This window comes from Tamandua tetradactyla, chromosome 6 (assembly GCF_023851605.1).
Source record: "Tamandua tetradactyla isolate mTamTet1 chromosome 6, mTamTet1.pri, whole genome shotgun sequence".
NCBI classification, from domain to species: Eukaryota; Metazoa; Chordata; class Mammalia; order Pilosa; family Myrmecophagidae; genus Tamandua; species Tamandua tetradactyla.
This window is the reverse complement of record NC_135332.1, coordinates 48,558,153-48,573,378: the sequence shown is the minus strand read 5'-3', so window position 1 is coordinate 48,573,378 and position 15,226 is coordinate 48,558,153. Positions and strand designations below refer to the sequence as shown.

The 15,226-nt window shown below is 36.6% G+C and overlaps 1 protein-coding gene across 3 annotated transcripts in view; it reads right to left on the bottom strand.

The window, feature by feature from the left end:
• Positions 1–15,226, bottom strand: part of MYO1D (myosin ID) — a 389,795-nt gene that overhangs the window by 235,523 nt on the left and 139,046 nt on the right. For all 3 annotated transcript variants that reach the window (XM_077165206.1, XM_077165205.1, XM_077165207.1), the window contains exon 15: positions 3,814–3,980. In XM_077165206.1, coding sequence (XP_077021321.1) covers positions 3,814–3,980 — 167 coding nt within the window. The remainder of the gene's footprint in view (positions 1–3,813; positions 3,981–15,226) is intronic.

The following is a 15,226-nucleotide window of genomic DNA, read 5'->3' as shown; positions in this document are numbered from 1 at the left end:
CAGCCTCTTCAGAACATCAGCTAACTCATTTCCCTACCCCATATTAGTGACAGACCTTTCCAATATGAAAAATTTAGAATGGTCACAGCCTAAACACCCTTAAAGAGAGGGATGGAAAGATCAAAGGTAATGGTGGAGTTATACAGAGAAGATAGGATTTAACAAATGAATATGAATGCTGAATCATTAAATTAATATCTCTTTCAGTCTCCAGCTAGAAAAACCTAAAATTGGGAAATTGTAACTGATATCAAACTCTGAAATATAGTCTACAATTAACTGTGGTGCTATGCTTTGAAGTCTATTGCTTTTTTGTATACATGTTATTTTTCACAAAAAAAGAAGGAAAAAAATGTCGGTTGTGATAATAAAAAAATATTTAAGCCTTCTAGCCTCTTATATTCTAGAGTAGCTAGAAGGAAAATAAAACTGAGAGGATCATATGGTACTCCATGACAAACTCTGGGATCTGATCTGTAACTACTTGTTGAAGAGTGCTTTGAAAACCTTTACTTTTTCATTTCATTGCTTTGTATATATGTTATTCTATCCAACAAAAAAAGCCAAAAAAAAAAGAAAAAGTACATGTTGGGCAAAAGAATGATATGGAATCTTTCTCTCTGACGGTCACAAGCTGGCAGGATGGCTTGTGGCCCAGCAGCTGGAGAAGCCCTCATTAGTTCTTGAGTTGCCTATAGGTATCCAACTCCTCACTTCATTTTTCCATCCTGCTCCAATCAGGCTCTGCCCTACCCTCTGTCCTTTGGCAGAGGACAATGGTTAGGCTTCTAATGGTTAAGCTTCTGCTTCTATCTTACTTGATCTTACAGCAACATGTGATGTGATGAGCATACTTTTCTTCCTGAAATGCCATCTTCTCTTGGCTTCTGTGCCATAACCCTCTTCTGTGTTTTCATCTATCTCATTGGTTATTTCTTCTCCTACTTGGGGGTGGGATGAGGGCATGGTCCAGGAATTGAACCCAGGTTTCCTGCATGGAAGGTGAGCATTCTATCACTGAACCACCGTGCACCATATTCCTTCTCTTTTTTCTTTGCTGATTCATTCATGTCAGACCACAAATCTAAATGTTTACCTGAGCTGCTGCTTCTTCTCTATCCAGCCCAAGGTTTTATAGATAATCTATAAATTAATGACTCCAAAATATCTAAACCTTTCGTCTCAGAACTCCAGATATAAATATCTAATAGCTTTCTTAAAATCCAATCTGTAAACAGGTCTTGTCAATTATTTCCCCAAAACATCCCAAATCTGTCCACTACATATGGACTCTTACATGTGTCATATATTTCCTTGTTCAAGACAATATCACAAACCAACTCTCTTGGACTCCCGTGATAGCAACCTAAACATCTCCTTGCTTCCTCTCCACACAGCAGCCACAGTATTCTCTTTAAAACATCCATAAGATCATATCACTCCCTGATTAAAACCCTCCAATAGGTTTTTTTTTTTTTTTTTTTTTTTTTTATTAACGGAAAGAAAAAAAAAGAAATTAACACAACATTTAGAAATCATACCATTCTACATATGCACTCAGTAATTCTTAACATCATCACATAGATGCATGATCATTGTTTCTTAGTACATTTGCATCAGTTTAGAGGAACTAGCAACACAACAGAAAAAGATATAAAATGTCAATATAAAGAAAAGAAATAAAAGTAGTAGTAATAGTAAAAAACAACAACAACAAACAAACCAACAAGCAAACAAAAACAAAAAAAAAACCCTATAGCTCAGATGCAGCTTCATTCAGTATTTTAACATGATTACTTTACAATTAGGTATTATTGTGCTGTCCATTTTTGAGTTTTTGTATCTAGTCCTGTTGCACAATCTGTATCCCTTCAGCTTCAATTACCCATTGTCTTACCCTGTTTCTAACTCCTGCTGAACTCTGTTACCAATGACATATTTCAAGTTTATTCTCGAATGTCCGTTCACAACAGTGGGACCATACAGTATTTGTCCTTTAGTTTTTGGCTGGATTCACTCAGCATAATATTCTCTAGGTCCATCCATGTAAAAACCCTCCAATAGGTTTTTATCCCACTTAGCCAAAGTCTAAACTAACCTAATTAGATTACAAAATTTGAAATGATTTGGCTTCTGTTCATCTCTCTGATGTCATCTCATATCACTTCCCCATCACTCACTATCCTCCAACAAAACTGCACTATTTTTGGAACCTAAAATGTCACAAATATTACTGCAACAGAATCTTTTCCTTAGCTGTTTCCTCTGCCCCATGTGTTGTTTTTCCTTGTCTTTGTATGGCTAGCTCTTTCCTTTCATTGCTATTTCCTCAGAGACTCTTTTCTGATCAACCAGTCTAACGCATTATAACTTTCTGTATTTTTCTGGTTTATATTTTATGTATTTGTTCATTTTTTGTGGATTTGTTCATTTTCCTATCTTCTACAGAATCTAGAAGATAGGAAAGTTTCACTAAATACTTTTTAATAAGTGAATAAATGGCATTTAAAACATTACATTCTAATTCCCAGTTGTTAACTATTATCATTTCTAGTAATTAACAGTAGCAATGTGTGTACTGTTTATTGAGTGCTTACCATATGCCAGCTATTCCAAGTGCTTTATACATATCATTTCACTTAATCCTCCAGTAACCCTATGAGGCAGTTACTATTATTATTCCCATTTTAAACATGAAGAAACTGAGTCATGGAAAGATGATGTGATTTGCCCAAGATCATGTAGCTAAGAAATGGCAAAGCCAGGATTCAATCCAGGTAGACAAATTCCAGAGCCTCCATACTTAACTACTGTTCTAGTATGCCAAAGGCGCCAGAATGCAACACACCAGAGATGGATTGGCTTTTAATAAAAGGGGATTTATTTAGTTAAAAACATATAATTCTTCAGAGGAAAGGCAGCTAACTTTCATCTGAGGTTCTCTCTTACATGGGTACGCACAGGGTGATCTCTGCTGGCCTTCTTTCCAGGCTTCTAGGTTCCAACAACTTTCCCCGGGGTGATTCCTTTCTGCATCTCCAAGGTCTGGGCTGAGCTGTGAGTGCTGAGATGAGGTATGCTGAGCTGCCTGGGCTGTGCTGCGTTGAGCTCTCTCCTTTAAGCTCCTCATGAATTAAATTAAATATCACTCATCGAGGAAGGCATTCCTCTTAGAGACTGCAGATGTAATCAGCCATAGATGAGTTTCACAAGCTAATGACCCAAATCCACAGCAACAGAATTAGGCACCACCTCATGGCCAAGTTGACACCTGAACCTAACTACCACAACTATGTAATATTTTATTATTATTATAATTACTAATAGCAATAATGATAAGCAGCATAAAACAAATGTCTATTAAGAGCCAGGCACCTAGGCTTTTTACTTAAGTTCATTTAATCCTCATAACAGCCCTATGAGGTAGGTATTATTATATTCACTTTACAGCTACAGACAAAGGGTTAAAAAAGTTAAATTTCTGGACTAAAATCACATAGCAAATGAGTGGCACAGTCAAGATTCCAACTTAGATGACACTTCAAACCCATGTTCCTTCTACTATATGGTACACACATTTCCCCCCAAAATAATTAACATCAATATGTTATGGGTTCAGAAACCATGAACTCAGGGTTTCCATCTGTTAGTTCTTTGGAAAGTCTTTCATATTGTCAATGTCCTCAACACTTTTACTCAACAAAAAATATTTACAGTTTAAATTTCATAACCTGTGCTGGTGCATTGTTGCTTACAGGGAGGACTATGTAATCCTCAGCATACTTCCAGTTTCCCTGCTTAGTAGGTTCTCACCTGTGAAGAAACTTCTCGTATGTCTGGCGGTAGGCAAATCCGGCCCGACGCACCCTCACATTTTCTAGTAGTCCAAGATACTCCACTTGATGCCGGCAACGCTCATCATCAAATATCTGTGGGGATTTCTTCTCATTGGGCTTAATGCAACGTACATAATACGGTTCCTAAAGAAGTAATCATCAAATAAGCTTCATTGGGGAAAAAAAACTCAGCCCAAGACATGTACACATAATTGGTGCTAATTGTGCCAAATTAAGTTCTGTGCCTTTTATTTCTCAACACATACTTGAGGATTAAGAAGTCATTCTTCCTTTCTCCCTCATTCAAGGCTAGAAGTTCTCATACATTCAGCTAAAATTTTGATAAATTATATTTTAGGATTCACTCAGAATGGTAATAAGTGGATAAAACTAGGGAGTAAATTAATTTATGTGTGTAAATATTGTTTTCTGTGTGTTTATGGAAATAATTAAAAATAACTGAAGGAGTAATTTAATAGAAAGAGGCAGCTGCTGTGGTAAAGAACAAACAAGATGAAGAATGTAAAATATTAAATACATCACTGGTACATAATAAGAGCTCAGTAAGTGTCAGCCAATATTAATTTTATTGTTGTTATTGTTTAAATTTGTATTCTTGAAAAAGAGATTAAAGTTTATATGGCTTAGTAACGAAGCTGCAAAACCACCTGGAGGCATTAGTGACTCTACAAAAGAGTTGAGCTAGAACTACTTCCCTCTGTGTCAATTAAGTTTTGTACCATGCATCAGATCATAACTCCTTCTAAATATAAAACCATGCTTGGCTTAGATCCTGGCACATGGACAATAATTAATAAATTATCTCTTAATGAATCAATGAAGTGAAATCTATTCTACACATCTGTGTAAAGAGTTTTCTCTTCTCTGAATCTATTACCAATTGGACATGAAGATATCTTTTAATTAACAGAATATCTTCCGTAGTTAAATTAGGCAGCTTTGAGCTCCACTGAGGTCTAGAGGTAGAAAAGGGTAGTAAATAGTTTAAGATGTAGAAGGGATTTGAAGAATATGAATTTACTTTCCTTTTGAATGAAATAATTTTCAAAATCTAAACAGGAAACTCCTAGAGTACATTTATCATGCTGTCCTACAAGATGAAAAGTAATATGGATGTCTTTCTAAACTCTATATTGCTGCACAGCACAGATTACCTACTATTGCTATAACAGATTACCACAAATCTGGTGGCTTAAAATAACACAAGTTTATTATCTTACAGCTCTGGTGATCAGGAGTCTGAAATGGGTCTCATTGGGCTAAATTCAGTATGTCAGGAGAGCTATTCTTTTCTGGAAGCTCTAGGGAACAATCTCCCCTTTTCCAGCTTCTGGTGACTTCAAATTAATATTAACATGAGACAAAAATGCATCTGGGTGGCCCTTAATCCAATATGACTGGAGTTCTTAGAGCAGAGGAGTGGGAGACAGTAGGACACGGAAGGAGACAGATGGCCATGTGACAGAGGCAGAGGCCGATTTATGAACTGCTCGCAAGCCACCACCAGAACACTACAGACTTCGGAGACAGCATAATCCTGCCAACAATGTGACTCTGGGCTTTCAAACTGTGAGATAATAAATTCCTGTTTTTTAAGCCAACTAGTTCGTGGTGCTTTGTTATAGGAGCCCTGGCAAACTAAGCCAACCACCCAGCCCCGGCTGACTGCACTGCCTTGGTAACCAGGTGAGACTGGAAGAACTTACCCGTCAGTCCTTAGAATTATTAAAAATAATAAATTGATGTTGTTTTAAGCATGACATTTTAGAGTGATCTCTTATGTATTAAAAGATAACTGATACTTCTCTGTTCCAGAACACCAACATTTGGCTTTGATGTTAAATCTTGGCATATTTAAGCAAAAGATCAATATTATTACAAAGCACAAGTAGAAGTCCACTTGAGAAAAAAAGTGATGGGTGATCAAGTGGTCACTCAATCTATAATGGTCTTCAAATGGAGCATTTATATGAGTGCTTGCAGCTTACTTTATAAAAGGGGTTCATAGTAAATTTAAAACAACAACCTGAAGCATTTAGGCAAGCAGTGGTGGCGAGTGGTACTATTTACTTGAGGATTTCCTGTGAGTTTCCTGGCATGTAGGATTTTCACTCCAAGGTGAGAAACTAAGAGTGGCACTGAACACAGTAAATGCCAAAATGGTACAAGATCTAGCTGCATGCTTTGGAACTGGTATAATAGAATATGTATTACACAGAATCAGGATATTTGAGTCATAGTTGTCTACTCTTAATGTGCTATGATAAGGCCTCTCTGGCCCTAGGTACCTAATTTATGAAATGAAGATATTAGGGCTTCCACTAGACTAGACAGTTTGAGCCACATTCTCATGCTGGGAACGACTAGAATAGGTAGACAAAATATACAAAGCATTTTCTTAAAGATATTGGTGAATGAACAAGGCAGTGAAGAATTACTGGGACAGAATCCAAGAGAGGAAAGAAGGCCTGGAGGTGGGGCTAGATTGGGACTACCTTTTTCCTGGGGGAGTATGCCAATTCCCAAGGGGGCAGATGGGATCCGAGTAGTGGTTCTGACAGCCTCATGGGGCCAGTAGGACAGAGATAAGAGACTAAGATCTGCAAAGGGTGAGGATCTTAGCTGAACCTCTCCAACTTTGGGTTGGGACCCTAAGAGGCTGTACATTAGGAATAAGGGTGAATCTGAAGTAGCCAGACCTTCCCAGTGACCACAGTTCAGTTTTGAACCACCAAAGTTCTTGAAAGTGGAATAGCTGACTTGGAATGCTAGTGCTCCTTGATGCTTGAAAAAAGCAAATGTAAATCTGCCCTGAATAAAGTTGATCTCACCTTTAGCCTCCAATAACTGCTAATATAATGTCTGGGACAGAATAAAAATTAACCAGATATATAAGGAGCCAAGATAATATGAAAGAGGAACAGCAAAACAACATATAAAAGAAATAGATTACCAGGTTACAGTTATCAGACAGAGTTGCTTACCATGTTTAAGATGACAAAAAACAATATTGAGAATTTTTCACAGAACATGAAACTATAAAAAGAATCAAACCAAATTGAAAAACCGAGGACTGAAAAATACAATAACAATACTTGTGGATCAGTAGAAGAGAAGATTAGAAATAGACGAAGAAAAAGAGTGAACCAGAAAGTAGATAAGTATAGAGCAAAAAAAGGAAAATGAAGAGATCTTAAGAGGCACAGAAGATATAGTGAAATGCTCTAAGTGACTGAATTCCAGAAGGAGAGGCGAGAGAACAAGGTAGAAGTTACATTTGAAGGGATAATAACCCAAACTTTCCAAAACTGATTAAATAAATCAAGCTACAATTGAGGAAGTCCTACAAACTCCAAGGAGAATCTGAAAAGAATATCCACTTCTAGGTACATTATAGTAAAACTTAAGAAAACAGCCAGAAGAAAAGAAGACAGAATACCTTAAGGAGCAACAAATAGACTGACGGCCAATTTATCAAAATAAACACTAGAATCCAGAAGACAAAAGAATGGTATCTTTTTTTTTCACATGGGCAGGCACCAGGAGCCACATCAGGGGTTAAGGGGGTAACTTCTTACTCAAACATTCTGACTCAAAGGACTCTCAGGCCACACTTGGCACCCAGTCTACTCAGGAGGAAAAGAATACAGCTTGCCAGTAGGCAATTTCAGGGATCCTTCAGCAGTCCAGTTCAGGGTAAGAGTCTCGAACATGGCAGCTGCTGAGCCACCAAGAATGATGTCTTTGAAGTGTAAAAGAAACTGCCAATGTAGAATTTACACTCAGCAAAAAATATTCTTTAAGAATGAAAACAGAATAAAAATATTTTCAGATAAACAAAACCTGAGAGAATTTTTCAGCATTAGATCTCCAAAAAAAAGGGTGAACTTTGGGCAGAAGAAAGCAGTCCCAGATGGAAAGTCAGTGATGCAGGGAAAAAAAAATTTGAATAAATGAATCCAAATGAGTAGCGGCTATATAAAATAATATTAATAATGATAACATCTTACTGGTTTAAAAATACGTATTTGGGGGAGAGGTAAAATAAATAAAATGTTTTATGGATCTTACATTGCCAAGGAAAAGGGTAGAAGCACCAAATAATATTAGATTTTGATAATTGGGAATTACTTGTAATAACCCAAGTACCCACCAAAAGAATAGTGAGTATAAAGTTTCCAAAATAATAAGGGGAGAAATGGAATAGAAATTAACTGCCACATCAGGGGTTAAGGGGGTACCTTCTTAGGTTCAACTAAACATTCTGACTCAAAAGACTCATAGGCCACACTTGGCATCCAGTCTACTCAGGATGAAAAGAACACAGCTTGCTGGTAGGCAGTTTCAGGGATCCTTCAGCAGTCCAGTTCAGGGTAAGGCGATGAGATTCCTATAAGGAGAGTACAGGAGGTAGCCTTGGCTTAAGCCTCATGCCCCCTAGGAGCCAACGTCTCATAACAACTCTATAGGCATACCTTCCAGAGTTCCACAAGGGAAATGTCTAACATGAAAGTTGCTGCACTCAGGAAGGCCTATAGTATGGCATCCCTACCCGACATGTTCTTCCAGTATAGATGCAATTTAACCACTTAGGGTAATGGTAAGTAATGCTGTCTAGTAATATACTTGATATCTAGAAGTTAACTCAGGTTAAATTCTCATGTAGAAGAAAAAGAGTATTGTTAATCTTTTACCCACATTAATCAATCTAAAAGAAGATAGCAAGGAAAGAAAAAGAAATGTGGAAGAAGCAAATCAAATAGAAAGCATAAATGAGATGGCTGGTTTAAAAAGCAACATACCATAATTATATTAAAAGTAAATGAACTTTAGATAAATAGATAAATTAACAGACTGATGGAAAGATAGGTTAGAATGGTAAGGCAAATGTGGCAAAATGATAGAATCAGTGGTTCTGGGTATCTGTGGAGATGGGAGGAGGTATATTGGAGTTCTAGGCATGAATTTTGTATTATTTTTGCAACTGCCCTGTAACTTTTGAAGTATTTCAAAATGGAAAGCTTAAGAAAAAAAAGTAAACAAACTAAATGATTTATTCAAAAGACAAAGACGGTCAGAATGGATAAAAACAAAACTAACTATAGGCTATTTAAAAGAGACAGAATGATACAGACAGATTGCAAGTAAAAGGCTGGAAAAATGTACCATGCAAACCTTACTAAAATTCAGTAAGGATAAAGAAAAGTTGAACAACAATAGGATTAGCAAACTTGACTTAATGAACTTGTATAGAACACTGAATGCTAATTATTTTTATGTAGAAACAAAACATACGCATAATGAAATTCGACAAATTTTAGGGTATGAGAATATGAGATTAAATAGAAATCAAGGTAAAAAAATTATTAAAAATCTCTATGTGTTTGGAAATTATGAGCTATACTTCTAAATGGGTCAAAAGAGAAAAGTACAATGGGAATTAGAAAATATTTTGAACTTGATAATTCATAAACTCATGCTATCAATGCACTCAGTGTGTGGCATTATTTAAACAGTACACGTAATTTTATTAAACAGAAACCACTTGAATGGAATTTTACCAGTATTGACTGATTATACACAGGATGTGAGAACACAGGATTAGATATTAATGATCAACTAAGGGGCAGGGGAAGCCTTTTCATCCTGTTTAGTAATACAAAATTCTTCAAATAAGGAATCTAGTAGAAATACTTTCTCTATATTTAATCAGCATTTTGGCTCAATTTATAAATGCCGCCTCCTCTCTCATTTATAAATATCCAGACTGACTCAGTCCAAGAAATCTAAGTTTGACAAATTCTAAGTGTCTTATAAAGGTTAACTCAAAAAGTTAATAGTGATCTTATTCTCTTATACTTTTAAACCTGCTTCTCCCTGTATTTTATGTGAAAAACATCCTTTGTGTGCATGTATTAGTTAGAAGATTTATTTAGATATAAATCTATCAATTGAACTGAAAATAGGGTCAAATTCAATTTCATTTAATAATTTATCAACCATTTATTTAGAGTACTTTAATAGGTACCAAGAGATATATAAAACTAATAGAACACATTCTTAAACTAGGTGGGGATACAAGACATACACTTAAAACATTACATGGATTCTCAAAGAGTCTGGTAATGGAGGACTACGTAATTAATATCAACCTTTTTGTCGAAGTTACCAAAAAAAAAAAAAAAGTGCTAGGCAAAATATGGGGGAAAAATCTTAAATGCCTCAAAGAGCTAACAAAACAGTGAAGAAATAACAGTGTCTTAGAGTCTTCTTTCGATCTGAAAGAGGCAGTCATGAGGCTGAGCATAGCTTCTGACAGCCATATGGTATTAGGGGGATAAAAGTCAAAATTCTGGGCCCAACTTAGATGAAGACTATACTTTGATCTGGAATTCTGAAGAGGTAAACGTGATGTTAAAGGTGAGTGGAAAACAACTCAGACTTGCAGGAACAGCAGCCTATCCCTGAGTCACTATAGGTCTTGAATTGGAATTAAGGTGATCCTAGAATGTGATAATGTGTCTGATGTATATTCTTAAACTTTTACTTGCAACATTTCTATTTCCTTGTATTCAGTTGTTGCTTATAACAGTATATATCTGGATTCTTTTTCTTTAATCTGGTTTGACAATTTTTATCTATCTACATTCAATGAAATTACTAATATATTTGGATTTATTGTTACTATCTTATTTTGTGTTTTCTGTTTATTCCAACCTTTCTAAGTTTTTTTGTCCCTTCTTTCCTAAGTTTTTAAGATTGTTTTTCTCAGTCTCCCCACCCCTACTAGCTTGGAAATTATAGATTCTATTCTATTCTTTTAGTGGTTACCCCAGTAATTTTACATGTATATGTACTCATCAGATTCGAAAGTTAAGCAATATTTTATCTTCTTCTAGAGCAAATAAGAACTTTGAACACTTGAATTACAATCACCAATCCTTCTGATTTATATGCTGTTGTTGTGATCCTTTTTAATTCTATTTTAGTTCCACAAACTATTATTTATTTATACTCAGTCTACATATTTACTAATTTTTTTTGTGTGTGCTTTTCTTTCCTTTTTGCTTCTCAGAATTTAATTTGGTCTTCCCTTCCTCCTGCCTGATATACATCCTTTAGCATTCCCTATAGTGAGGCTCTTATGTTGTTAAAATCTCAGTTTATGTTTTTTGAAAAGATTCTTTACTGTGTCCTTATTCTTGAAAACTATATTCTTAGTGCATGGAATTTGGGTTTATAGTTATAGTCTCTCCACTTAGTTGTTATTCTTTTGAAGGTAATCTGTTTTTCCTCTGGCTGCTTTTAAGGTATCTTCTTTGTCTTTGAAATTCTGGAGTTTTGCTAGGTTCCAGATGTAGAGTTCTTCTAATTTTTAAATTTTGCATAAACTAGGCTTTCTGACTCTGTGCATTGGTCTCTTTTATAGTTTTTGAAATTCTCAGCAATATTTCTTAAAAGATTGCTTCTGCTTCATTCATTCCTTTATTTCTATAACTGTGATAGATACACGTTAGACCTTTTATTTTATCTTTGATGTCTCTTAATGTTTCATATTTTTCATTTTTTGGTCTTTTTGGGTGGAATTCTGGATAATTTTCATAGTCCTTTCTTTCATTTCACTAATTTCCTCTTCAGCTTTGTCTAAATTGACACTAAAGTTGTCCACTGAATTTTTTCAAAACTTTTTTTAATTGTAAAATATAATATAGATATAAAGCAAAGAAAGAAAAAAGGAACTCTTTTCAAAGCACACTTCAACAAGTAGTTACAGAACAGATCCCAGAGTTTGTCACGGGTTACCATTCCACATTTTCAGATTTTTTCTTCTAGCTACTCCAAAACACTGGAGGTTAGAAAGAGTATTAATATAGTGATTCAGCAACCATAATCGTTTGTTAAATCCCATTTCCTCTGTTATACCTCCTCCTTCTCCTTGAATCCTTTTTCATGTTGAGAAGACATGTCCACACTAAAGGATGGGGGATGAAATTAGTTGATAAGCTTGGAGAGGCTGGTCCATCTGAGTTTCAGGATTTATCTGACTGAGGAATCCTCTGGGCAGTATATGTTCCAGAAAGGCAGACTAGTACATGAAACCTTTACTGAGTCTCAGTTCGAGTCCTAGGTGTTCTTAAGAGTCAACAGGAGTGATTTTAATTGGGGTTTAGCAAACCATGGCAATTAGTATTATCTAACTGAAACTTGCATAAGAGTAGCTTCCATAATAGCCTGTTGACTTTATTTGATCTCTCTTTGACACTGATGCCTTATTTTATTACACTTCTTTCCTCCCTTTGGTGAGGAAGGCTTTGTTGATCCCATGGTGCCAGAGACAGACTCATCTCTGGAAGCTACACCCCACATTGTCAGGGAGAGTTTTCACTCCTGAATGGCTTGTACAATGTAGTGGGTAGAGCAATGACTTTTTCTCGTAGAGTTGGGCTTAGAGAGAGAAAGTCCACATCTGAGCAACAAAGAGGCTACCTGGAAGCAACTCTTAAGTCTCACTATGGGTAGTCTTAGCTTCTTGTCCATTGAGTTTTTAATTTTAATTATTTAGTTTTTATTTCTTTTTTATTCCCATGCTACAGTGGGGATAAGGAACATACGGTGGGCCCCCACTCCCATTTTTACACCCATCATTGAAAAGCCTGAGCAAGACCTTGTTCGCTGCAGAAAAAAAAAGTAATGAGGGTTGATGATGTTCGAGGTACTGTGACAGGCTACGGAGGCAGAGAGGTGACTAGGCTAAGACCCCTTTTTCCTACCGAGAATCCCCCAGACACACCCCAATTCACTGCAATCCCCACCACTCTCCTTGGTCCTCAGCTTGCCTCATTCATTTCTTACTCCCATGACCCCTGTGAGCTCTTGAGGTTTTGATTTATTGCAGAAACTGTTATGGAGAATGGAGCAGGTTCTAAGCAGGAAAGTGACAGCATCCTTTTTGTTATTTATAGTAGAGACAGAAAGGTAACTGCAATTCCAGTACAGCTAGAGAAGTGATATGACTTAATTCACTAAGTATTTGTTGAGCACCTTCTATGAGTACCCTGTTTTGTACTGGACTCTGTGTTTGGGTTAGGTTCCAGGTGCTTTGAGGGTGATAGAGCAGGGTGCCTTGAGACTGTAAAAGAAGGGCCCTTTAGTCAGTTTGAGGATTCAGAGGGGGCTTCCTGATGGAAAGTGGTGACTGACCAGGAACCAAAGAATCTACAAAAGATCAGCATTCCTGGTAGAAGGAATAGAGTGCAAAGTTTTGGAGGAGTTTGCTGAACTGTGAACAGTTCAGGATAGAGTGTGTGCGCATGTGGGGTAACAAAAGTGTAGAATCTGGAGGGGCGAGTCGGGGCTGAGGCTCCAAACTGATTGAGGGACCAGATGCAATCTGTAAATGTACAAGATTTTGGTTTGAAACATGATGTTTATAAATCTATTTTTGGATTTGCCACAGTTCCTGCTCATCCCTGTTGTCCTACACCTGTCCTGCTTCACTCATTTATAATTCCTGCCTGGTGTCTTCTCACATTTGTCACTCTGATACCTGTTATTGGGATGGGGGCCAACAGAGACCAAGGGGGGTTGGTCTTTATCTTTTTATATATAAACAATGAGCAGACGTACAAACATTCTTGACATGGTTATAATCAGTGGCTTACAATATCATCACATAGTTGTGTATTCATCCCCATGATCATTTTTTTTTTTAATATTTGCATCTCTCCAGCAACAGAAAGAAAAAAGAAAAAACTCATACATGCCATACCCCTTACCATTCCCTTTTATTGACCACTAGTATTTTGATCTACTCAATTTATTTTAACCTTTGTTCCCTCTATTATTTATTTTTTTATCCATACTTTTGACTCATTTGTCCATACTGTAGATAAAAGGAGCATCAAACACAAGGTTTTCACAATCACACAGTCACGTTGCAAAAGTTATATTGTTATACAATCATCTTCAAGAAACATGGCTACTGGAACACAGCTCTACAATTTCAGGCATTTCCCTTTAGCCACTCAAATACATCATATACTTAAAAGGGTATATCTCCAGGATAACCTCTTCATTCTGTTTGAAATCTCTCAGCCACTGACACTTTATTTTGTCCAATTTCTCTCCTCCCCCTTCAGGTCGAGAAGGTTTTCTCAATCCCTTGATGCTGAGTCCAAGCTCATTTCTAGGATTTCTAGGATTCTAGTTGCCAGGGAGGTTTACACCCTTGGGAGTCATGTCCCACGTAGAGAGGAGGAGGGCAGTGAGTTCACCTGCCATGTTGGCTGAGAGATAGGCCACACTGATCAACAAAAGAGGTTCTCTGGGGGTGACTCTTAGGCCTAATTTTAAGTAGGTTTAGCCTGTCCTTTGTGGGAATAACTTTCATAGGAACAAACCCCAAGATTGAAGGCTCGGCCTATTGATTTGATTGTCCCCACTTCTTGTGAGAATATCAGCAATTCTCCAAATGGGGAAGTTGAATTTTCCCCCTTTCTCCCCATTTCCCCAAGGGGACTTTGCAAATACTGTTCAAATCACTGTTTGATTCACTCTTTATTTGTTGTTCAAATCACTCTGGGATTCATCAGGGCATCACATTAACCTTGACAAACCAACAAAATCTCATGCCCTGTTCAAGGCTCCATGTACTCATGATGTTCAATTAATCTGTCCATATAAGTTAAATTAGGAAATACACTAGTCAAAATATAAATTTCATACCAAATAAACATTTCTTGCTTTAGTCTCACATAGATGTTGAAGTTTTAAAATATGAATGACCATAGATTTTCAATACCCCGCAATACTGACATTCCTTTGATCCTCCTCTTGCAAAAACTTCTTTAAATTTCTACATTTAGCTACTATCACTGTATACTTCAGGCATTCCTAGATTATACCATCTCACTCTTTAACATCTATCTTTCCTTCTGGTTTCATATGTGCCCCCAGCCCTCCTCTCTCTATCATTCTCACATTCAACCTCATTCAGTGTACTTACATCATTGTGCTACAATTGGTAGTATTGTGCTATCCACTTCTGAATTTTCACAATCAGTCCTGTTGCACAATCTGTATCCCTTCAGCTCCAGTTACCCAGTCACTACCCTCTTTCTATCTCCTGATAGCCTCTGTTCTTAAATGAAATTCTCTAAGTTCACTCATTAATGTTAAACCATACAGTATATGTCCTTTTGTTTCTGGCTAATCTCACTCAGCATAATGTCCTCAAGGTCCATCACACTGTTACATGCTTCATGACTTTCTTCTGTCTTACAGCTGAGTAATATTCCATTGTATGTATAAACCACAGCTTGTTCAATATTCCATTGTATGTACAAACCACAGCTTGTTCAGCCACTCAT